We start from the raw sequence: 24,460 nt of genomic DNA on the forward strand, positions 1-24,460 counted from the left end.
TGGAGAACTGGAGCTACAGGCAAGAAACTAATTTATTTCCAGCATTGGAACTTCATCTACAGTCACATACTTAAATAAAATTGGTACGCAGTACATTACAACAATAATAAATACAAGAAAAGTGGGAAGCAAGTTCATCTTTACTGAAATAGATTACGAAAAGATTGCTTTATGATAGTCTGTGAAGAAAAGCATGGCTGAGTTGTCTTCTGTCCTCCAGAACCATGACATTGCTGACAGATGAACTCGTATTGAGGAGTATTGTCGACCCTCTTTTGCAAGGTTCAGCAAATACGGAAGTATCTGATGAGGTGTTACTGCTATTAGATAGAATCATTTGGTCTTGCACCAGGTACAAAAACATTTCTGTTAGACATGCCAGCCTTCCCCCAAACTTTTTGACTTACTCCTCCATATTCTTCTGGTCTCATTTTTTGTTTGCTATAGGACTCTGTGCACTTTACTACTGATAACCAGTGATAAAGTGTGTGTGTGTTCACTCCTTAAGGCATGGTAACATTGGCTCATCCCCAAAAGGCAAATTTAATTTACATATAAGTCCTTATTAAGGCAGTACTACATGTACCCAGGGCCTGTAAATTAAATGCTGTTAGTAGGCCTACAGAACTTGCTGTACCACTCACTTCAGAAGCCTTGTATACTGCCTCAAGCCTACCATTGCAGCCTGTGTGTGCAGTTTTAATTTGTATTTCGATCAACTAAACTATTTGTCATGCCTAAACCTTCCCTTTTAGTACATATAAGTCACCCCTATGGTAGGCCCTAAACAACCTACGGGCAGGGTGCAATGTATTTAAAAAGTAGGATGTGTGCTTTTAAGTTTTACATGTCCTGATAGTGAAAAACAAATTTCTCATATAATAAAACTGGAGTTACCTTATTACATTTATTAAGGATAGTTTCCAAATGGGAACAGGTAGCCAGTTCATATTTGGTGTCTTTGAAATTGAAATGAAAAATCGTCTTTTATGGTGGTAAGATTTGGAATTACAATTTTGAAAATTACACTTTTAGAAAGTTGGAATTTTCCTGCCTTACATATTTAGTGCCTGCAGCCTATCTGTGGGTCGCATGACTAGGTGTGGGTGGCAGTTGGTCTTTTAGTATTCCAACTAGACAGCCACACACAGTAGAGAGCTTAGGTGTGCCTGGATGGACCATCACTGGCAGGATGGGATGTCGGAGCTGGGCACTGCTCTACTTACACCTGAATAAGCTGTGTCCTGCTGTTCCACAACAGATTGCATACCTCCTGAATTAAATCTGGGGACAGGGGAGGCCGAAAATCTGAGCACTTCAAAGGGAATCCTGTAGAAGTTTCTCACACTTCAAAGATGGCACCAGGTGTAAATATTGGAGCTCAGACGCCAACTTTTTAGTACATTCCTGGACGTGTGTATACTATAGATGGATTGCTGTGCTGCTTTGCTGCCAGAAGGACTGCCACTCTGCTGCCACGCTACTCTGCTGCTCTGCTTGCTGAGAAGGAAGATTGGATCTACACCTTTCAGCCCTGGCTGAAGTTACTCCCAGGGTCAGTCAGCTAACCTCCGGACATAACAAGCTCCAGAGGCTCCCTGTAACTGCCCGGACCTGCAACTGGACCTGTCTGAGCTCTACTGCCCTCTGAGAGAGGGAGTTCCCGACCCCCAAGTGGTGCCCTTCAGGTCCTTGACCCTTTATGTGGCATCAGTTGAGCAAATCCCACTCTTCATACTACAGTGACCAAGAATGACGCCCAGCAGTGCAAGATCTGCACTTCGCGCTTTAGCATCGACACCGTGCGGTGACCGCTAAAGAAAAGCTCCAGCAATGACTGTCCGCGATGCCAAAAGAACTTTGCACAACAACAACAACCGTCTGCGACATCCAGCCTGCTCTTTGCACTACACCGATGACCACCCGTGATGCTCTCCCTGCGACCCCTTCTATTGTGAACGAAAGGCTTTGCTCTGGACTTTGATAGTAACTCTTTCAGCAAGAATAACCTGGTTTCTATATCTGGCCTACGCTCCATCGCGGTTGTCCTGAACTTGTGAATTTCAGCTGGTCTCACACGACCAGATAGCCACGAGTAGCACTTTGGGCTTTTTGGCACTATTTCCACCAAAAATTTTAAAATTGCATATCTCTAGTCCTAGTGGTTCAAGATTGTCTGGGAATGTATCTCCTTGCGGATCGCTTTTCTTTTTTTCGTTTCGGTCATAGTCTTGGAAACCATGGGAAGGATAAAGCGGGCCACGTTAATTGCGCAACTATCAGTGGACTGTCAAGATGTTCAGTAATGGACCCCTTTGCCATCAGTTTAAATAAGCTTGACTGTATCCTGGAAACCATAGTGACAACCAGAGCCTCTCTCCTCGACAGTGGTTGGTTGATAACTAGTAGAGGTTGGCCGAAAGAGTCATCCAAACAGACAGGGCATTCTAAGAATTACTACCTCAGTACGTTCCCTTTAGGGCAGAGTGGAGGATATGTAGTCTCAGACAATTGGACAAAGAGCTATGTAGCAGTCCACAAAGTCTCCCATTTTTTCTTTCCAGAGAGAGCCCACTATGATCCTGCCCCCAGGCAACCTCCTTGTGCTCCATCGATGCTGACTGTTGTCTAACTACTACACTGCAAGGATCGCAACAAGATACTAGGTACGACACGACTAGCACAATGTCAAGTAATGGACAGCCACCAGAACCTCGTCTTCCCAGATTATACACTGGCTGCCCAACACCTATGGGTGTGAAAAGGAAACTCAAGGAGATGGGTTTAAAACATTCAGTTCTGTTCTCGGCCAAACTAAAGATCCTGTACGGACAAAACACTCTCTTCTTCACTAAACCAGAGGCAGAATGACAAGGAACTTCGTTGCAGGCAGACACTCAGACGGCCAGATGCCAAGGTAGGTGACCCAGGATGTGGCCTGATGCTCCTCTGACTCCAGTAGGAACAAGTCGAGACAGTAGACGTTTGGCACTAGGGGCGGTTGTCTCCTTTCGAGCTCTGTCTGAGGCACCGGATTCCACCTCATCCAAAGCCTCTGAAGACGACAATGCCTCCTCACCCTTGATACCCCTCCAAGAGCCGGCAATGTATGAACAGGTTAAAAAAATGAGAAAACTGACAAATCTTTAAAGAAGAATTTGAAATTGATTCATCATTATACTCGTTTATCTTAATCTTGGAATGGTGTACACGTTCAGATACAAAAGCGCCTGTATTTCAGTAACCGACTCAAACAATCAGTAGCCACTGCAACCAAGGAATCAACTGGAGAAGATGGAAACGCTCTTGGTTGGAATCCTTGCATACATAAGAAAGGCAAAACCTTTGTGGCAATTTGGGTTCCACTGTTATAAAAACATGTTGCCAAAATGATAAATAGGTAGTCCAATTATCTTGAGTTGCAATACAGTAGTTCTGTAAACATTGCTCCAAACTTTGATTAGTTCTCTTTTTTTGCCTATGTGACTGTTAGATGATGACCAGAAGAAAGTAGTTGTTTAATTGCCATTTCCTCGCTCAAGGCTTTCAAAATGAAGAACCTTTGTGTACCTTTCTCACAAATGGTGCCGCTCGGAGGCTTAGACTGTGCTGCGCTGTCCTGTACATCGGCTGGGGCTACACCAAAGACTGCATTTATTGCTGCGAGGGACGTCACGCTCTGTTGTGGGGAAAGCTGCTTGGGAAAGCTGAATAACTTTGCTAACGGGACTGCGAGGACCAGGGTGCTGTGTGCTTCAGTAATCAGCTGCACCTGCGACCTCTTCCCGACTCCTCCCCACCAGCTACTTTACGCCTCGCGGCCCCCGCTTCGCGGGAGCCGCTCGGAGGCTTAGACTGTGCTGCGCTGTCCTGTACATCGGCTGGGGCTACACTAAAGACTGCATTTATTGCTGCGAGGGACGTCACGCTCTGTTGTGGGGAAAGCTGCTTGGGAAAGCTGAATAACTTTGCTAACGGGACTGCGAGGACCAGGGTGCTGTGTGCTTCAGTAATCAGCTGCACCTGGGACCTCTTCCCGACTCCTCCTCCTTTAGCCCCCTCCCTCCTTATTAACAAGATCGCGCCCACACGCGTTAGCGGGACGCGTGCAGGTCGGAGTCCGGGGCGAAGACCAGGCAAAGAGCGGGCCGTTTGAGGCCGTTCGAGTACGGACGAGGGAGGAGGAGGTGATCTACCCCACACCTGGGTTCATCAGCATTTACTGGGAAATTGACGTGGGGAAGATGTCTGCAAGAAAAACCAGGAGTAAAACCTCGTCCGCCCTGGGGGGCCCCAAAGGTACTTTGGACACATACTTTGTCAAGGCAGGGTCCCTTCTCATAGACGAAATTTCCATACTTGAAAGGCGCATTTCCCAAGAGCTGGATTGGGCTAGAAGATCCTCTTTGGGTCATTTCCAACATGCTATATCCCCTGACCCCCCGCTTAGTTGCTCTTTGATGGAGGGGGAGGGAGATAACGCAAAATTGTGTAACATACCTGAGCTCTTGGGACCTTGTAACTCCAGTGCTTTAATAACTGATTGTGACATTTCTGCTCATGTTGATTTCAGTTTATTACCCCTCCCACCATCCACTTCAACTATACCAGCTATTAATGTTGAATCTAGCATAATAATTAGAGAGCCAACTATCATCCCTATAGCTCAACATGTTCGTACACTGGAACACGTCAGGGAAGGAGCTATTCAGAAAAGAAAAAGAGGGGCACAAATTACAGGTGGGCGTAAGGCCAAGATCCCCAAACACACCACCATTCGGGAGAATAATTTAGTCTGTAGGGCCAAAAAGCCTAAAAGTAGACCCCAAGAACAAGGGCTCCTAACACCTAATACCCTGCCTCAAGTAAACCTGAGTCTAAATGCTGGATTGCGAGAGGAGCGCCTCACATTATCGAATATTGGCGCACTCCTGAGGGATTTACTCAACCCCATCGTAGGTTGTCTGGTTAAAATAGAAAAAGCCTTAGTGCACCTCCAGAAGGATACCCCCCAAACAACCAAGGGAACAAGTACACTTAATCAGACCCTACGCAGTAAATTACCTGGTATAGCCAACCCCCCTATATCTGAGATCTCAGACGAGGCTGGTTGTTTGACCTCAAATTCTACACAACTTCAACAACCAACCTCCACTATTTTAGAGCTTCCAAACTCTAATCTCCCAGAGAGGGCTAAAGGCCCAAGCCAGCAAGCGAAGAATCGTAAGGATGGCCGCATGCTGGGCATTGTGTAGCTAGTTGAACTAGCTACACAATGCCCAGCATGCGGCCATCCTTACGAGTCAGATTTGCACATTATATTTTTCTGTCAAGCATATCAAAGACCGAGGAGATACTGGCTCGTCCCTTTATTAAAAAATCTGGGCTTTAAGCAGCACCTTCCAGCTTTCAGAATTTTAAAAACTGATCTATCAGCTACTACAGTATTCGCAGTTGCGAAATTTTTAACAGCTATGTGGATCATTCGTAACTGTTGCATAAAATCAAATACTGTGTTTAAAACATCTTCTGTTACAGTTGTGTGCTAATTGTTAATTGACGTATTTTTATACGCACTGAGTAATATGTATTTTTTTTTTTCATGTTTTTGTATGCTTATTTTGTGTTTTCTTTTATGGTCCTAGTGGCCGAAATAAAGCTGATATGATGATGATGATAGAATGAGGCAATCGATAAAGAAAAAAATATCAACCAAATATGTTGAGACATTTCTTCATCTGTTGGTAGCTTGGACAGAGGAAAACATGGACAAACTTTGAAAAAGTGTCTATTTGAATCATTATCATACAGTATTTTTCTGAAGGCAGAAGATCTATAGAAATGTAAATTTTCAAAATGCTAGCCACAAATATAACAGGCAAAAACATATTATTGAGAATCAGAATGAACAGTAGTCCATCAAAATGAATGTAAAACTAAATCTAATGTAGTCTTAACTCTTCTATGACTAGATATAGCTGAGTCATGGCAGTTCTTAATTACATCCAACTGCAAGTCCTTGGTCGGAACAAAGACAGCCTGCTGGCTGAAATACAATTACTTTCATCAAACTGAAAGGGTCTTCAGATGAAGATCTTCTAAATCCTTTTGATTCACCTGTTCTTGACGAATCTTGACTTTGAGAAAGACTAAACCATTCCAACCAGGCGCTGAGAAGGAATTGGAGGCTGATCATAAGTGAGTGGTGACTCGGGATAACAACAGGATAGAGTATGCGCTAACCCCTTATTTGAGCAAGAAATGTGAGTGATAGTGAAACCATAGAGCACAAAGAATAATGGCCCTCCAGCTTGAAGATTATTCCTGCACTGAAGATTTTGCCAACACTCCAACTTCTGATGATGAGTTCAGATTTCAAATGGTTCTACCGTGCCCATGAAAAGATGGTTCCATTAGGTACAGTCATCTACATGGCTATATGGTCTCTTTCAAGAAGGGAATACTTCTGTTCATGCTCTGACAAAACATGGTAAATCACAGTTAGGATATTCTTGCCTTTTATCTTCTTGGTCTTGTAACAAAACTGAGTCATCTGCTCTTTTGGAGGCATCTGTTTCTACTATCAGCTTCTCGGCAGTATCTGGATGACATAACATTGGTGCCCAAGTAAACAGTGTTGTGAGTCCATTAGACTCCTTTCCAGGCTGATCTTCTCATCAAAAACCTCTCTTCATGGCTGGTGCACCACGCAGCTGATAGAACCCACCATGAGATCACATGAGCGCAGAGACGACAGTGTGATTAGGCAAAAAGGACACCTAACCACACTGTGATATCAGCGTCCAGCAACACGCAGAGAGTGCAAGGAGCTCTCTTTCTGGTCAACGCGTATAAACTCTGGTAAGATCTCGGTACAGATCTCAGCACGGGCACTGTTCTCTGCACTCTACCTGAGACTACGTTCAAAAGGCCTTTATCTGCCTTCCATCCAGTCACTGCCTTAGACACAGTGGGCCCGATTCACAGAATTAACATAAGACAAAATCCTAAACTTACTACTTCTGGTATTCACAGAATGCACTTACTACTTTTGGTATTCACAGAATGCACTTACTACTTTTGGTATTCACAGAATGGATTTACGACTACTAACTTTACGTCCGCACTCGGGCCGGAAATTCTGGCCCGGAGGTGGAGCTTCCGGCCCGGGGGCGGAGCTTCCGACCTGGGGGCGGAGCTTCCGGCCTGAAGGCGGAGCTTCCAGCCCGGAGGTGGAGATTTCGGCCATGGCTAAATCTTCGCCACCGGCCAGAATCCCCACCTCCCGACCGGAAGCTCCGCCCCTGGGTCGGAAGCTCCGCCTCCGGGCCGGAATTTCCGGCCCGAGTGCGGACGTAAAGTTAGTAGTCGTAAATCCATTCTGTGAATACCAGAAGTAGTAAGTTTAAGATTTTGTCTTAAGTTAATTCTGTGAATCGGGCCCAGTATGTAGTAATACAATTACGTGTTACTACTATGAACCACTACCCACTTATTTTGTGATGAGCATATTCCGTCTTCATTTTTACAATGTATAGTTAACACTGTTCACGTTTCCAGAGTGTTTCCAATGTTCAGTCTACAAGAGTCAAGTTGCAGACACAACCATCTTTGAGAATATTCCACAGTTTAAAATTCGAAAAGCAGCCTCATGTAGGCAATTACTCCTATGATTAGCATTGCAGGGTAAATTACTATGAGAGGAACCTAGGCTGGGTAGGGCCTTTCCTTTGTGCCCTCTGCTTAGGTGGTACATGGATCGATATCAATACAATGAACCATAACATGATCTGTAAACATATGGTCTTCAGCTGTTTGTCGTCAAGTGTCACAGCCTTTGCCACCTTTTTTATAAAACTACAAAGCATAGGTAAAATATCATGATAGGGTGGTTAACATCACTTAGCTAAACTTTACATCACCATCCGACTCTAAATCAGCCCCTAAGACACTACTCTGCTGCCCAATGAGGCTGAGAACCAAAAGGTTAACATGCTTTCTGTGTTCTGGAACCTTCTATGGAGTTGGCATGTATCCTAGAGCAGGGTATCTAGAAGGTAAAACAGATGGAGAGCTAATATTACAGGTAGGTAGCCCATCCTTTCGTGGTCTTATATCCCTCTCTTTGACAAAAATCGATCACACTTCTCTGCTACACTGAGGATAATTCCAAGATTTCTGTACCATTCAGTGGCCTTTAAGTGCTAGCCTCCCACCATACAGTGTAAGTTGCTAGGGACCCATTATTGAACTTTAAGTGCTAGCCTCCCACCATACAGTGTAAGTTGCTAGGGACCCATTATTGAACTTTAAGTGCTAGCCTCCCACCATACAGTGTAAGTTGCTAGGGACCCATTATTGAACTGGACATGGTGGTATAGTAGTGGCTTTCCGTGAACACATAACTAGTTAATAACGGACACATAGTTGTCCACTGCTTGAACAGCCGCTTCCGGCCATCAGTAGCGCAGGCGGAGGATTTCTGCCCGATGGGAGGCAGGGCAGGCTGCACAGGTAGAGAGTATGTACAGAACCCAGGTGACTTTGACACCTGGTTGCAGAGACCTGACCTCAGTCTCAGCCCAGGTAGTCGGGGATATATGGCTCAGCCCGGTCTGTCCCAGATGGGTTCAAGCAGTTAGTAGTCAAGTGTGGATAGGTAATATGTTGGTGTGTGGGTGTGTGACTGGGTGTATTCATTCATGTTTCACTCTCCTATTTGTGCAAATTAAGACTTGTCAGACAGCAGGCGGGCCCACAGGCTCCTCTGTCTGATCAACGTGTCCCAACAATTGCTGATACAGTCTCTCGTGTAATATGCAGAGGTGGAACTGGGGATACATTTGGTTCTGTTAAGTGCACAACAGACACACTCTGAAGTGCTGGGACTGTCCCGTTAAAATACAACAACCTTGTTGAGAGGTGCTGACGATGTGTGATAAGAAGTGCAGCAGCCCGGCTGAAAGATGCTGGTCCGGCCTTCTTGGAATAAGCGCAACCCTACTTACAGGCGAGGACACTGTAAAAGAGTCGCAGCTCTGTAGTCATACGTTGGTACTGTCCCAATGATTGCGTGGAAGCCCGTTGACTGTCCCAATGATTGCGTGGAAGCCCGTTGACTGTCCCAATGATTGCGTGGAAGCCCGTTGACTGTCCCAGTGATTGCGTGGAAGCCCGTTGACTGTCCCAGTGATTGCGTGGAAGCCCGCTGACTGTCCCAGTGATTGCGTGGAAGCCCGTTGACTGTCCCAGTGATTGCGTGGAAGCCCGCTGACTGTCCCAGTGATTGCGTGGAAGCCCGTTGACTGTCCCAGTGATTGCGTGGAAGCCCGTTGACTGTCCCAGTGATTGCGTGGAAGCCCGTTGACTGTCCCAATGATTGCGTGGAAGCCCGTTGACTGTCCCAATGATTGCGTGGAAGCCCGTTGACTGTCCCAATGATTGCGTGGAAGCCCGTTGACTGTCCCAGTGATTGTGTGGAAGCCCGCTGACTGTCCCAGTGATTGCGTGGAAGCCCGCTGACTGTCCCAGTGATTGCGTGGAAGCCCGTTGACTGTCCCAATGATTGCGTGGAAGCCCGTTGACTGTCCCAGTGATTGCGTGGAAGCCCGTTGACTGTCCCAGTGATTGCGTGGAAGCCCGTTGACTGTCCCAATGATTGTGTGGAAGCCCGTTGACTGTCCCAGTGATTGCGTGGAAGCCCGCTGACTGTCCCAGTGATTGCGTGGAAGCCCGTTGACTGTCCCAGTGATTGCGTGGAAGCCCGTTGACTGTCCCAATAATTGCGTGGAAACCCGTTGACTGTCCTAGTGATTGCGTGGAAGCCCGTTGACTGTCCCAGTGATTGCGTGGAAGCCCGTTGACTGTCCCAGTGATTGCGTGGAAGCCGGTTGACTGTCCCAGTGATTGCGTGGAAGCCGGTTGACTGTCCCAATGATTGCGTGGAAGCCCGTTGACTGTCCCAATGATTGCGTGGAAGCCCGTTGACTGTCCCAATGATTGCGTGGAAGCCCGTTGACTGTCCCAGTGATTGCGTGGAAGCCCGTTGACTGTCCCAATGATTGCGTGGAAGCCCGTTGACTGTCCCAATGATTGCGTGGAAGCCCGTTGACTGTCCCAGTGATTGCGTGGAAGCCCGCTGACTGTCCCAATGATTGCGTGGAAGCCCGTTGACTGTCCCAGTGATTGCGTGGAAGCCCGTTGACTGTCCCAATGATTGCGTGGAAGCCCGTTGACTGTCCCAATGATTGCGTGGAAGCCCGTTGACTGTCCCAGTGATTGCGTGGAAGCCCGCTGACTGTCCCAATGATTGCGTGGAAGCCCGCTGACTGTCCCAATGATTGCGTGGAAGCCCGTTGACTGTCCCAATGATTGCGTGGAAGCCCGTTGACTGTCCCAGTGATTGCGTGGAAGCCCGCTGACTGTCCCAATGATTGCGTGGAAGCCCGTTGACTGTCCCAGTGATTGCGTGGAAGCCCGTTGACTGTCCCAATGATTGCGTGGAAGCCCGTTGACTGTCCCAGTGATTGCGTGGAAGCCCGTTGACTGTCCTAATGATTGCGTGGAAGCCCGTTGACTGTCCCAGTGATTGCGTGGAAGCCCGTTGACTGTCCTAATGATTGCGTGGAAGCCCGTTGACTGTCCCAGTGATTGCGTGGAAGCCCGCTGACTGTCCCAGTGATTGCGTGGAAGCCCGTTGACTGTCCCAGTGATTGCGTGGAAGCCCGCTGACTGTCCCAGTGATTGCGTGGAAGCCCGTTGACTGTCCCAGTGATTGCGTGGAAGCCCGTTGACTGTCCCAATGATTGCGTGGAAGCCCGTTGACTGTCCCAGTGATTGCGTGGAAGCCCGTTGACTGTCCCAATGATTGCGTGGAAGCCCGTTGACTGTCCCAATGATTGCGTGGAAGCCCGTTGACTGTCCCAATGATTGCGTGGAAGCCCGTTGACTGTCCCAATGATTGCGTGGAAGCCCGTTGACTGTCCCAATGATTGCGTGGAAGCCCGTTGACTGTCCCAATGATTGCGTGGAAGCCCGTTGACTGTCCCAATGATTGCGTGGAAGCCCGTTGACTGTCCCAATGATTGCGTGGAAGCCCGTTGACTGTCCCAATGATTGCGTGGAAGCCCGTTGACTGTCCCAATGATTGCGTGGAAGCCCGTTGACTGTCCCAGTGATTGCGTGGAAGCCCGTTGACTGTCCCAGTGATTGCGTGGAAGCCCGTTGACTGTCCCAGTGATTGCGTGGAAGCCCGTTGACTGTCCCAGTGATTGCGTGGAAGCCCGTTGACTGTCCCAATGATTGCGTGGAAGCCCGTTGACTGTCCCAGTGATTGCGTGGAAGCCCGTTGACTGTCCCAATGATTGCGTGGAAGCCCGTTGACTGTCCCAATGATTGCGTGGAAGCCCGTTGACTGTCCCAATGATTGCGTGGAAGCCCGTTGACTGTCACAATGATTGCGTGGAAGCCCGTTGACTGTCCCAATGATTGCGTGGAAGCCCGTTGACTGTCCCAATGATTGCGTGGAAGCCCGTTGACTGCCCCAATGATTGCGTGGAAGCCCGTTGACTGCCCCAATGATTGCGTGGAAGCCCGTTGACTGTCCCAATGATTGCGTGGAAGCCCGTTGACTGTCCCAGTGATTGCGTGGAAGCCCGTTGACTGTCCCAGTGTTTGCTTGGAAGCCCGTTGACTGTCCCAGTGTTTGCGTGGAAGCCCGTTGACTGTCCCAATGATTGCGTGGAAGCCCGTTGACTGTCCCAATGATTGCGTGGAAGCCCGTTGACTGTCCCAGTGATTGCGTGGAAGCCCGTTGACTGTCCCAGTGATTGCGTGGAAGCCCGTTGACTGTCCCAGTGATTGCGTGGAAGCCCGTTGACTGTCCCAGTGATTGCGTGGAAGCCCGCTGACTGTCCCAATGATTGCGTGGAAGCCCGTTGACTGTCCCAGTGATTGCGTGGAAGCCCGTTGACTGTCCCAATGATTGCGTGGAAGCCCGTTGACTGTCCCAATGATTGCGTGGAAGCCCGTTGACTGTCCCAGTGATTGCGTGGAAGCCCGCTGACTGTCCCAATGATTGCGTGGAAGCCCGCTGACTGTCCCAATGATTGCGTGGAAGCCCGTTGACTGTCCCAATGATTGCGTGGAAGCCCGTTGACTGTCCCAGTGATTGCGTGGAAGCCCGCTGACTGTCCCAATGATTGCGTGGAAGCCCGTTGACTGTCCCAGTGATTGCGTGGAAGCCCGTTGACTGTCCCAATGATTGCGTGGAAGCCCGTTGACTGTCCCAGTGATTGCGTGGAAGCCCGTTGACTGTCCCAGTGATTGCGTGGAAGCCCGTTGACTGTCCCAATGATTGCGTGAAAGCCCGTTGACTGTCCCAGTGATTGCGTGGAAGCCCGTTGACTGTCCCAGTGATTGCGTGGAAGCCCGTTGAAAAGTTAAGGACTGACATATTGAAAGTAGATCAGCACTGCTAAGCAAGGCTGTACATTTGTATTTAAATGTACAGCTACTCTTATGAGAATACCTCACAGAACCTCATTCAGAGTGTGAAAGTCCCTCTGTGAAATGCTAATGCTGTTCTTTTTAGAGTATAGCCGTTGTAGTGAAATGTGATTTTACTGTACCTTAAAAACTGTAACAACGACTTTGAGGAATCATGTTGTTGTTCCTTAAGAAACGTAGTAGTCATGTTGTAGCATTCTTTCTTTAAAACTGTAGCAGCCATTTTGAGAATTGATGGTAGTTTATTTAAAAGAATAGCAGTCACTTTGAGAATTGATGGTAGTTTCTTTAAAAGTGTAGCAGCCATTTTGAGAATTGATGGTGGTTTCTTAGGAGCAGATTTATATCAGACTTGCGCCACTTTTACGCCGCCGTTGCGTCACTTTTGTGATGCAGCGGCGGCGTAAACCCTGCGCCAAGTTGCGCCCCATTTACATCGTGACGCATCTTTGGAGATGCGTCACGGTGTAAAGCCCTGCGCCACATGAAACCTGCGTCAGGTTTCATGTGGGCGTTTCTACTCAGGGGGGGTGTTCCGTCGCAGGAACGCCCCTGAAAAGTGACTCAGTGAAATCTATAAGATTTCACTGAGTCACTTTCCCAACGCTGATGCGTCAAAACCCTGCGCCTGCTTGAAGCAGGCGTAAGGCATGACGCAGCATGTTCGGTATGGGCAGCCCCTGAGCATTGCTGGAGTTGCGTCGTGCTTGCGACACGACTCCAGGAATGCGCCGCCCTTATGCCATCAGATGCGTCACGCATCTGTTTATCCTTGCGCCATGAGGCGCTGCATTGTAAATGCGGCGCATCTGTGGTGGCGCAAGGGTAAACTTGCGTGACGCATCTTTCCTGGCGCATCCCTGCTGATTTGCAGGGATGCGCCAGGAAACATAAATCTGCCCCTTAAAGTGTAGCAGTCATTTTGAGAATTGATGGTAGATTCTTAAAGTGTAGCAGCCATTTTGAGAATTGATGGTAGATTCTTAAAGTGTAGCAGCCATTTTGAGAATTGATGGTAGATTCTTAAAGTGTAGCAGCCATTTTGAGAATTGATGGCAGTTTCTTAAAGTGTAGCAGCCATTTTGAGAATTGATGGTAGATTCTTAAAGTGTAGCAGCCATTTTGAGAATTGATAGCAGTTTCTTAAAGCGTAGCAGCTATTTGAAGAAATAATGGTTCTCTTCCTTTAAAAGCATGACAGTCATTTTGAAAAGGATTGGTAATGTCTTGTAGTGAATGTCATATTCCTTTAAAGTGTAGCAGCCCTACTAAGAAGTAGTAGTACTTTCCCATTTACTCTACTGACACTGCTGGAATGTAGTATTACTGTGCCATTATAGGTACAGCTGTCCTGCTGAGAAGTTCTGGTACCGCCTCATTATCAGGGCCAGACTGGCAGTAGTGGGCACCGTGCGTTTCGTCAGTGGGCCAGAGGGATGGGGGCCGGTTTTGCTACTGGGGGCCTACTGCAATATCGGCCCCCTGTAACAAAACAAAACAAAAGCTGGAGCGGTGCTTCTCACTAGCCTCTCCCCCACCTCCGTTCCCGGGGCCGGTCGAGCAGCAATCTGCCAGGGCTGGTTGCTGTTCCCAGTCCTGCTGTGCTCAATATAAGTTATTTTTTCAAGGTTTATAAAGAACCACCATGGCGCCAGGTACAATGGAGAGGGTCTTGTCAGGGAGTTATCTGAACACAGGGAATTATAGGTAGACAGTTATGTTTTGGCAGGTTATTGGAACTAGAGGTGGGATTAATTAATTTCAGCATGAGGCTTCCAGCATATCTTTTTCAACTGTTCCATTTCAGTCACGGGACCACAAGCAGGGGTGAATTTGGGAAACGTGGGTAATGGCAAAAGCATATCTTGGAAAAGGGACTGAGCCACTGGAAGGTTTGGTAACTCCAATCACCACCATGCGTCTTTTTGTATATTTTCAATAAACGTTCTGGAGATCAGTGCTTTTGTACAGAACCTCACAAGCCTCCCCACCACCACCAAAATTAAATCCCCTTGAAATTTCAAACAATGGTACTTTATTTCTGGCGATGTGAGCTGGCAACTGTGACCCTATTCAATGTATTGTATGGTGGCAGGAGGTGGGCGGGCTCTAAACAGGAAGCAGTAGTGAAGGCAGGAAACAACAAGAGAACCCAAGGAACAGAATGTCCCAAATAAATGTGAAATACCTTTGCATGTCAGGTGTGACAGAAAAGCACAGACATTTCCTTTAAGATAGATTAGGAACATAAAAAGGTAGCCACGAGGTAAGCTCAACCTCTCAACCTGGCCTGCATTTCTGCTTTGTATTGAAGGGTTCAAGGATAGTGCCCACTTCCATGCAGCCCTGCTGGGGCTTTTGGTGGTACAGGAAGGAGGAGGGTCCGTTTACCTTTGACTTGTTTTGACTCCAGCCTTGGTGTGTGCCCTGCAGGTGGAAACACGAAGCCCCTCAACCAAATGGATTCCCAGAAACATATGGGAGGCGCGGCCGACAGTGACACTGAAGACGAGCGCTATGATGATGCGGAAGTGGTGATCCCTCTCAGCAGGCTGCCAGGTAACATTTAGCAGAAGTTGCTCCTGAGGAAAGGGCGTTTAGTAGCATAAAACAAGAGGACTAGCATGAGATAGCGACTACCACTCTGAGCCTGGGCGGGACACACCAGCGTTTGCCTTAGGGGGACCCTTTTTCCACCCCCTGAACCTTTTCCCATGGGCCACAGCAGGGAAGTGTGAAACAATGGAGGCGTTGACAAGCAACAACTCTTACTCTGCAGGTAGGTTCTGCTGCTTGGATTGGTTGATTAGTATTTCATCTACAAGTCTGGAATCTTAAATCAGGGCAAATAGAAACAAATGGGAAAATCTTCAAATAAAAGTGTCCTCCTCTGCGAAATACAGACTTCAAAAAAGCAACTGTATGAAGAAATCACTTTGGAAGTATATTGTAGCCATGTTACAAGATTGCCTAAGTTTCCACACAGTTTCCTGTGTAAGTATTAGCTCCTGGCCCTTTTGATCAAGTTTAACATTGTATAAAAAACAAAGCATTACAGATGACAAGTATAGTACTAATGTAATGCCTACCAGTACATGGGTATACATTAACACAATCATTTTACTGAAAAGGCATACACAGGTGCTGTGAACACAGACTGTCTGTTTCTTGAAGCTGTGCTGATACAGACTGCTGCTTTGCTTCGAGTTAAAGACACTACAAGTATTTGATGTGGTCAAGAAATTCACAAACTTGTTGTAAGAGGAACTAGTCTTCTTAGATCGACGTTATCGCGGTGCTCTCTGGCTTCTAGTGGAGAAGCATTGACTTCCTTCTACTTATAAGGTCATGCTCTCAGAAGCCCTTCTCTAGATTGGATGGATTTTCAGGCTAATAGTTGCTGCACTGAGATGTATTTCACTTTGTCCTATGAAAAAGGTGGTAAGCAGCCCTTTGAGTAGAGGTGGCTGCTTCCCAAGCATCTCTTCAAGCATCCCTTCAAGGGAGTGTCCCTGAATCCTGTCGCTCACTCTCATAGCATATACCTGTCTAATGATTCAGGACTGCAACCAGCAGGCTCAGGGATGCTAGGTCCCAGCACATCTTACATTTGTCTAACTGGACCAAGTTGAGTCCATTCTAGGGGCTCATTTAGTCTTTTCTTCATTGTGAGTAAGGCTGGGCAATCCTGCAGCTCACCTCTACATCACTAATCGCGAGGATGAGAGGCCCGCATCAGACCTGTGGCACAGGAGCGTTTTGCTTGGTCAGAGGTCCACCTTCTTTATCTGCAAGCAACATATGTTCAAGGAAGGGATGATGGGCATATCGGCTGTCAAAGTCATCAGTTCCCCTCCAACAATGTCTGCACCAAGGCTATTTCCTATCTCTGCATCAGAGGTGTCAATACTGTCTCTTTTGGCATCCCAAAACAATGCATTCCTCTCTCACCTTTGCATGAATGGTGTTTAATTTACATTTCCCATGTTGCACCATTCTACAGAACTGGGAGCCTGTTTGTATTTTTTTTTTTTATCAGGGCAAGCTCAAACACCTTCAGTGCCTACTTTCAGTGTATGAATCAGGGTGACCATCAGTAAAGAAGATGAGGTGATGGTAGACCCAGCATCAGAATGGCAACTTTGAGACCAGCAAACTTGTAGTTGGCCGTGTGGAGAAGTGCAATACAGCTATCTGGGCAAGCCTTCATACCTTTGTACTGCATTAACAGTTGTTCTGAGTGAGATGCGAGCTACATTTGTTGACTGTGTTTTACAATCAGTAAAACCTTGAAATGTTACTTAAAACCACCTCAGATGTGTTGTAGTATTTGGTATTGGCTCCATTTTATCTGCTAATCTACCGCCTAGTAAAACAGCTGAAAACATACCTTGTTAACTATATCTCCTCCCTGACATGGGTCCTCTGATTTACATTGCCGTGACTATACAATGATAGCATTCAAAGTGTTTTGAGTTGCTAAGGCAAGATGCCCTAGTTTAGACACACTTGTGTTTCTGATGTCCAGTTATCTGAACCCCCAATTTAATATATTAAGGCATACAATCTACTCCAGGATTCCATGACATCACAGATCACTTCCACATGCAGTGACTTCAAGCAAGCCACATGGACGAATTTCCACAGCCTTATTATGTAGTGTGCAGCAAGTGGGTGCTAGACAGTGCAGACAACTCTTCTAAGGGCACAGTGGCCTGAAGTAGCCAATGTCGCTTTGGGAAAATTGTACCTATACGTTGCTAGAAGCTGGCTAATGTTTTCTAGTGCTAGCTCTTCTTCTGCAGGTTCCTTCAGGAGCTATAAACCTACATTCTGATGGCTACTTCTAACTGCATATTGTTCACGTTTACAATATCCCAGGCGCCAGACTGGATCGGGAAATTTTCACTGCATTGTTCCAGCATGCTGGCAGATGGCAGTGTGCAGCTCCGCATTGGCTTCATTCTACCCAGGAAGTGATGGAGTGGAGCCATATCTAAGCACCACCCCTGCCTGCTGACGTCAGTTCCTTTCTTTCTGCGGCTTCAAATGTAGATCTGGAACTCTGCTTCCATTTGCATTGGTTTATAGCATCAACCCAATGTAAATCCAGTTTGCAAGGGAAAGATGCCCCCAGCTAAAACTACAGGGTTCAAACCGTGGTGTGGCATTGAGCTCCACACAGAAGAGAATGCCTCCTTTACAGAAGTCTCGCAGCCTGGGTCTGCTTTCTCTGAGCCCGTATTTCCATTTAACAAAGTTCTCACTGACACTCTGATGGACACTGGGTCTAAACCTTGTTCTTGCCCATCTGGTGGCCAGGTGCCACAAATAGTAACCAGGTGACCCTGAATTTTTGATGCAGAGTCCAACTCCATAGAGGCTGGTGGTTCAAGCTTCCACCATCAAGGTGTACCCAAATTCTTTCCCTACAGTTTCCTGGGATAGGGAATCAAAACTGACTGAGGCATTCTGGAAACAAAAGTTCATGTCGGCTAGCCTGCTCTTGGGTTCAGTCAGTGCAATTTGCCTACTACACCACACGTCCTCTGGGACTTGGCCAGCAAGAGCTTGCCAGCAGTTTCGTAACTATTTAGGGCATCCCATTCCAGATGGTCAGGATACAGCCAAATACATCATTTGGGCTGGGCTGGATGCAACTCACTGAGTGTGCTGCTGCGTCGCCGTGAGTGGATGCACTCCACAAGGTTTTTCGGACATGTGCAGGCATCCTTTATGGATATACCTTCTGATGAATCCTACCCCCTATTTGGTGAAAAGGTTGAGTCCGCCATTGAATGTTTCAAAGAAAGTCAATCTGCATCACCTACTCTAAGTCTCTCCCCTCCAGTTTCGGCCTTTGCAAGGCTACCCCACCACAACAAAAGTAGTCGTCCTAATATTTCTGTGGCCGAGGATAGGGGTTTAGTGAACACCATGCAGGTCCCTAAGGGCACCGCTCTTCCCAGTCCCCCTCACCAGCAACATCCTCCAAGCTGCTTTAGTGTGGCCTTAGCAGAGCACACTCATCTAGTGGGAGGCAGGATTCAACACTTTCTCTCAGAATGGCAATCCATCACATCCAACAAATTGATCCTCCAGGCCAATGCCGTTCCATTCTTTTTCGTACTACCGCTGCCATTTCCCACATTGTAGCGGTTTTCATAGAAGCGCCTTTCTATCTTGCTACAAAAGGTGCTAGCTCTACTTTCCAAAGGAGCCATCAAGAGGTTCCTGAGCCTCAGAGAAAGGGATGGGCTGTTATTCCGCTATTTCCTCGTGCCAAGTAAGGATGGAGGCCTCCATCACCTTTTGGATCTTTGCCCTCTGAACGCCTTCCTGTGGAAGAACAGATTCAAAATGCTCACAGCTAGCCCAGGTTCTGACTTCCTTGGATCTGGGTGACTGAATGGTGGCCTTGGACCTCCAGGATGCGTATTTTCTTATACACGTCTTGCAGTCGTTACATGAAGTTCAAGGTAGGCCAGGAGCATTTTCAATTTGCCCGGCTCCCCTTCAGCCTCATTAGCACGCCTTGTGTGTTCACCAAAGTGGTGAGAGAGTTCGGCACCCATCTTTGAAGGTCGTGGCTACCAGTTTTCTCCTCCTTTGACTACTGGCTGTTGAAGGTAGGCAGCCACAGTCATTCGTGACCACGTCCAGACATTGGGGCTCTCTATCAACATGCTATGGTCGAACCTGGCTTTGTGGTGGCTTCCTTTCATAGGAGCGTTGTTGGATGTGGTTGTGTTCAGGGCCTTCCCTTCGTCACAACAAGTGCAGGACATTTGGTCTATGATTGCAATGCTTCAGCCTTGGATCCCGAGTGTCGATGAGAGCAGTCCTGAGGCTTCTTATCCTGTTAGCCTCCTACATCATACTTGTTGACCATGCGTATGCGGGCTCAGCAGTGGAATCTGAAGACTCACGGGCCCAGCAACAAGGAAACCTGTCGGATTCCATCCAGGCTTCGGAGGAAATTGCATGAGATCTGCAGTGATGGCTGCCCATATGTATTCGGATAAGTAGCTGGCCCTGCTCCCTGCCCCATCCAGAGCTGAACTTGGTAGTGCATGTGTCACAGCTGGTTTGGGGAGGTCATCTGGGGGCTTCATCAACTTTTTGTGGGATTCTCTGGGGCAAAGAAAGGCAATGCAGCACAGAAAAGGACTCTGTCGAAGCGGACAGTCCCCTGCATTAAGGTCCGCTAAGCAGTGGACAAAAAAAGAGCCAGGTCCGACATAAAGATTATTTTTCCTAGTTGAGTCCTGCAAGTCTTTTTGGTCTGAGCCTACTCCACAGAGTCAGGAATCTGTGGTTAGAAGTATTAGTCAGAAGAGCAAGATAATTACCTTTGGCAATGCTCTTTCTGGTGACTGCCCTTTTCCCTCTGCATTCTCCTTGTACCATCTAAAAAGTCCCAAATTAGAGATCCTTTACATTGGTACCATCAACTGTTTTTTGCTCCATGTCCAAGGGCGCCAAAAGAGTCAAGGAAGACACTGACTTCGGCGGGCAGGGGTGGGGCTTAGATGCGGATCGGCACTGGCACTTCTGGGGCAGAATGAAGTCAATGCAGAACCACACAACACCACTAAGAGGTTCACTGGAGCACTGTTGTGAAAATGTCAAGATCCAGCCCGGAGCCTGGAGATATTCTAAAGGTGAGGAATCTACGGTTAGATAGAGCATCCAGCAGAAAGAGAGTTCCTGAAGCTAAGCACGTAGTTCTTTATGAAATGAGGCTGTCATCTCTGAAGCTCAGACCCAGTGGCCTTTCTGCTCCCTCTTCGCCTCTTTCATTTTCTGCATCTTTACCTCTGCCTCTCCATTTTCTCATGCAGGACAACAAGAGGTCTCCGGAGGTGGACTGGAGCCAGAGCCCAAACCTGCGCCTGAAATCGAAAATCCTGCGACAAATCAAGGGCACAAGGAATTTGAGGTGATACAGCTGGATCCCTAACCAAGGAGAGAAAAAACAATCTCTACATCCCCACGTGAACAGTTCATGTGGACTACTAAACCAACTTTAGTTCGGCTGTGAGACTTCCGAGCTCTCCTCTCCCTTTAGCACTGAACTCTCTGTGATTATCAGTCCTGGCAGGGAGGGGACCTGCTGCAGCCTCGGCCAACACTGCCACCGGGGTCATAGAGTTGTGGCTCTCCTGCATATGCTTTGCAATTATTATTATTATTTTTTTTTTAGACATAAGCTTATTTCCAAGTGCTACTTTTAAGGTGTCCTGGGGTTCCAAGTAGTTTATATAGCAGTTACCAGTTATAATTAAGGCTCCCTGTTTTCCGTTTTTACTGATTTTTACAGACAAATACTGACAGAAATCAATTTATTTTCCTGTCTGTATTTATTTTTAAATGTGGATAAAAACGGAAATTAAGATTGTTTTTTCAGTGATTCTAAATGCTGTCAGTCATGGCTGCCAAGCTCATAGCTGTGTGGATTGACAGGCAAGGGTGTTAAAAAATGAAAGGAATTTTAGGAAAGAGCCTTCAACAGCAGTAGATATGCACAAGGTTGATACTGATATGCATATGTTTTCATATCAGTGCATTGATTTATCGTCTCTGGGTTTTCATATCATTGAAATCTCTCAGGCATTTTGGCATGAGCGAACATTTATTGATTAAATACATGTGGAAATATACTAGTTTCAGCTCTATTTCTTCACAAAACTAAAAATAAATATGGATAAATACAGATTAAATTTGCAAAACGTAAATATGGATCAATACAGATTAAATTACCAAAACATAAATATGGATAAATACAGACGGAAAAGTAAAATAAAAATACCATAAAACTGGGAGTTATAATGCACCACGGCGAGGAGCTGTCTAATGCCTTTATCGTCTGTGCACTGCCCTGGATTTAAGGTGCAAGATTAAGTAATTAGTTGTCATTAGTTGCCAGTGACCCTAAAGCACGGTCCCCACCTGGGGTGCGAGGTGGCATTTCAGGGGGTGCGACAAAGAGGGAAAGTATGCACTGTATGCATAATAGGAATCCGAGAAGACTTTTGTAGGGGGTGCAAACATTAACCAAACATTTCCTAGGGGTGCGGGGCATAGAAAAGGTTGGGAACCCCCGCCCTAAAGAGACGATGACTTGATTGTGATGTAATTTTACCCATCATCAAACGGAGCACGCGGGTGATCACCTCTTACTCAGCACAGGTGGTAGCTGTCCATTCAAATATTTATAAAGGAGACCCAAAAAGGTTTAGAGACATTCTTTTAAAGAGGTCCCCAATACAGATATTTTGCAAAACATCGTATCAAACAAGCAATACAATTTTAAATCGCATTTGACTCTAAATTGGGAAAAGTAGAGTAAGACGTTGATAAAACGTTGGGGGAGAAGTCACAAAGTTTCCATTCACTATAAAGTTGCAGTCAAACATGGCATAGAACAATATGCTTAGAAAATATATAAAAGAAGAATGACTGGGGGCCAAGAAGGGCGCTCACCGAAGAAATATGTTAGAAAACAATACAAATCTTCAATGTTTTGACAGTTAAAATTGATAATACAGGATCATCTAAACCTAAGGAAATTGTGTGGTGCAGGGGGCATCTGTAAAGAAATCTGACCAAAAAGAAACAAACTGGTTTCTTTTTGTCTGCTTGTGAAATAAGGAACAAAGTAAATCTAAATTGCTAGTATTTCATAAAAAGAATTAGATGCATGAAAGGCTTCCCTAAAGATCCATCAACTCAAAACACACCTTCATAAAATACAATTTGCACATGACATTCTCTGTCAGTATCAGCCATAAAAGACCCCATAAATGCCACTAGAGTATCAATGTCCCATTAAATATACTCATTCAATGTCTCAACATGTTATTATAAGTGACACAAAAAGGGGTGAGAAAGGGCATTAGTAAGGTACAGGGATATGTCCCCTGGTAAACCGAACACGCGTGATAGCCCAGACCTCCAGCCTCAATATCCGCGTGTCAGCTACAGCTTTAGTGGGATTTCCTGTTAACAGGAGGGAAAGCCCTTACCCATCTAAAAGTTGGCATGCTTCATTATCTGGGCCCTCATGACACCTTTATGTTACATCCAGGTGCGAGCTAGAACATTATAAATGGGGGCTCAAAACCAGTGGAACGGAGGGTGGGCTTATAACTACCTCTTGGTAGACGTCGAGAATCTTTATTTTAGTCCCCAAAAGGGTAGGATTAAAATCCATGGGGGCTTTATTCGACCCTTTTTGAGAGGCCTACATGTTTCTGCCCTTTAATTCCCTCTAAGGCTTGCCGTCCTGTTGCCAGATAGCCCCAATAAACTGTACCCAACACGCAGACATTTAGGCTCGAGGTCTTGGATATCACATGTCTACTTGATTTAATAGCTTATTAGCCAGGATATCCCGACATGCCCTGTTGACATCACGCATATAATAAAAGCTTGAAATACTCACTTGTACATCAGCCTTGAAATACTTCCATTACTATTACTACCAGCTCATAAAAGAACCCACATTGTACAAGCCACAAAATCCCCCTCAGCATTGTAAGTCAAGGATTCTCCTACGTCATCAGCTGAAAGGTCTCTGTGCCATCAACTACGTCATACTTCGCCTACGCCCTATTCAGTATTTTTATTTTTTTAACTTCACATATTTGGTGACATTTTAAAAACAAATTGTGGTTGAAAACATTTTCAAAAGTAGGCTTATGTTTTGCAGAAGAAAACAACAGCACAACCCTAATTTAATGATAGACTATCTAGGGGACATATATAAATGCAATTTTTCTCCTTGTGGTGAAGTTAAGTAAAATCCTTAAACTCTGTAATTTAAAAAATGTGCAAAGTTGTCAACTAAGAACAATTCTGCCAGCATAAGTTTGAATTTGTACAGCTCTACCCTAAATACCACGAATACCATCTGCTTATGGAATGTCTCTATAGCCATCAGCCATCCGGGTGTCAACTATAAACTATCACCAGTGACACCACACTCAAGGGACGTCTGCTAAGGAGAAGCCTCGACGCACTCAGGAATAGGATGCCATCAGCCCCTAATATCACCAGCCATGAAATCCAGCAAGTGTCATCAGGTGGCACCATTCACCAAACCATACCACATGCAATAAATGGACACTCCACATAACCTTTGAAGGAGCCACTAAATTCTCAAAGTCCTTTAGTGAAAGGCGATCCACTCCTAAAGCCAATATCACTGGTTTTATTTTATTATTATTTTTTTCTTCGGAGTTTTATATAGCGCAAACTTGACCCGAATCGGGTATCAGGGCACTTTACATAGCACCAGTTGCGTTACATGAGGACACATTCATTTTTGTAAGGCATGGGGAGATTAAGTGATTTGCCCAGAATCACACATTCATTTTGTAAGGCACGGGAAGATTAGGGGGCATATTATCAAGACAGGCGATAAAATTATCGCCGCTTTAGCAGCAGAAAACTGCCGCAAAATCGGCGATAATGGGCTTGATAATATGCTCTATGGAATTCCAATTGAAACTCATGTTAGATGTGATGGACATCTAACCTGACCTTCAATTAGAATTCCACAGAGCATATTATCAACAGCCGCGGTCGGTAGTAGGAGTAACTGCAGGGCGGTGACGTAGGGAGGGGGAGGGGCAAAGTGGGGGGTAGTAAACTATGGATTACGGAGGTTTACATGTAAGTTAACATATAAATTAATAAAACGAATTTCGTTGCGTGCACTGCATCCCCAAATGTGATGCTGTGCACACAACGAAATTCATTTTATTAATTTATATGTTAACTTACCTGTAAACCTCCGTAATCCATAGTTTACTAGCCCCCACCCTGCCCCTCCCCACGTCACCGCCCTGCAGTTACTCCTACTACCGACCGCGGCTGATTATCAAGCCCATTATCGCCAGTTTTCTGCTGCTAAAGCGGCGATAATTTTATCGCCTGTCTTGATAAT

At 46.3% G+C, this 24,460-nt stretch overlaps 1 protein-coding gene across 1 annotated transcript in view; it reads left to right on the plus strand.

Moving 5' to 3' along the window:
• Nucleotides 1–22,830, plus strand: part of LOC146797027 (scavenger receptor cysteine-rich type 1 protein M130-like) — a 253,013-nt gene extending 230,183 nt beyond the window's left edge. Inside the window, exons 16-17 of the mRNA XM_085629619.1 lie at nucleotides 14,941–15,066; nucleotides 20,352–22,830. Of these exons, the coding sequence (XP_085485745.1) occupies nucleotides 14,941–15,066; nucleotides 20,352–20,470 (245 nt within the window). The 3' untranslated portion in view covers nucleotides 20,471–22,830. The remainder of the gene's footprint in view (nucleotides 1–14,940; nucleotides 15,067–20,351) is intronic.
• Nucleotides 22,831–24,460: the final 1,630 nt, after the last annotated feature.

The sequence above is a fragment of the Triturus cristatus genome, chromosome 10 (assembly GCF_964204655.1).
Source record: "Triturus cristatus chromosome 10, aTriCri1.1, whole genome shotgun sequence".
NCBI lineage: Eukaryota > Metazoa > Chordata > Amphibia > Caudata > Salamandridae > Triturus > Triturus cristatus.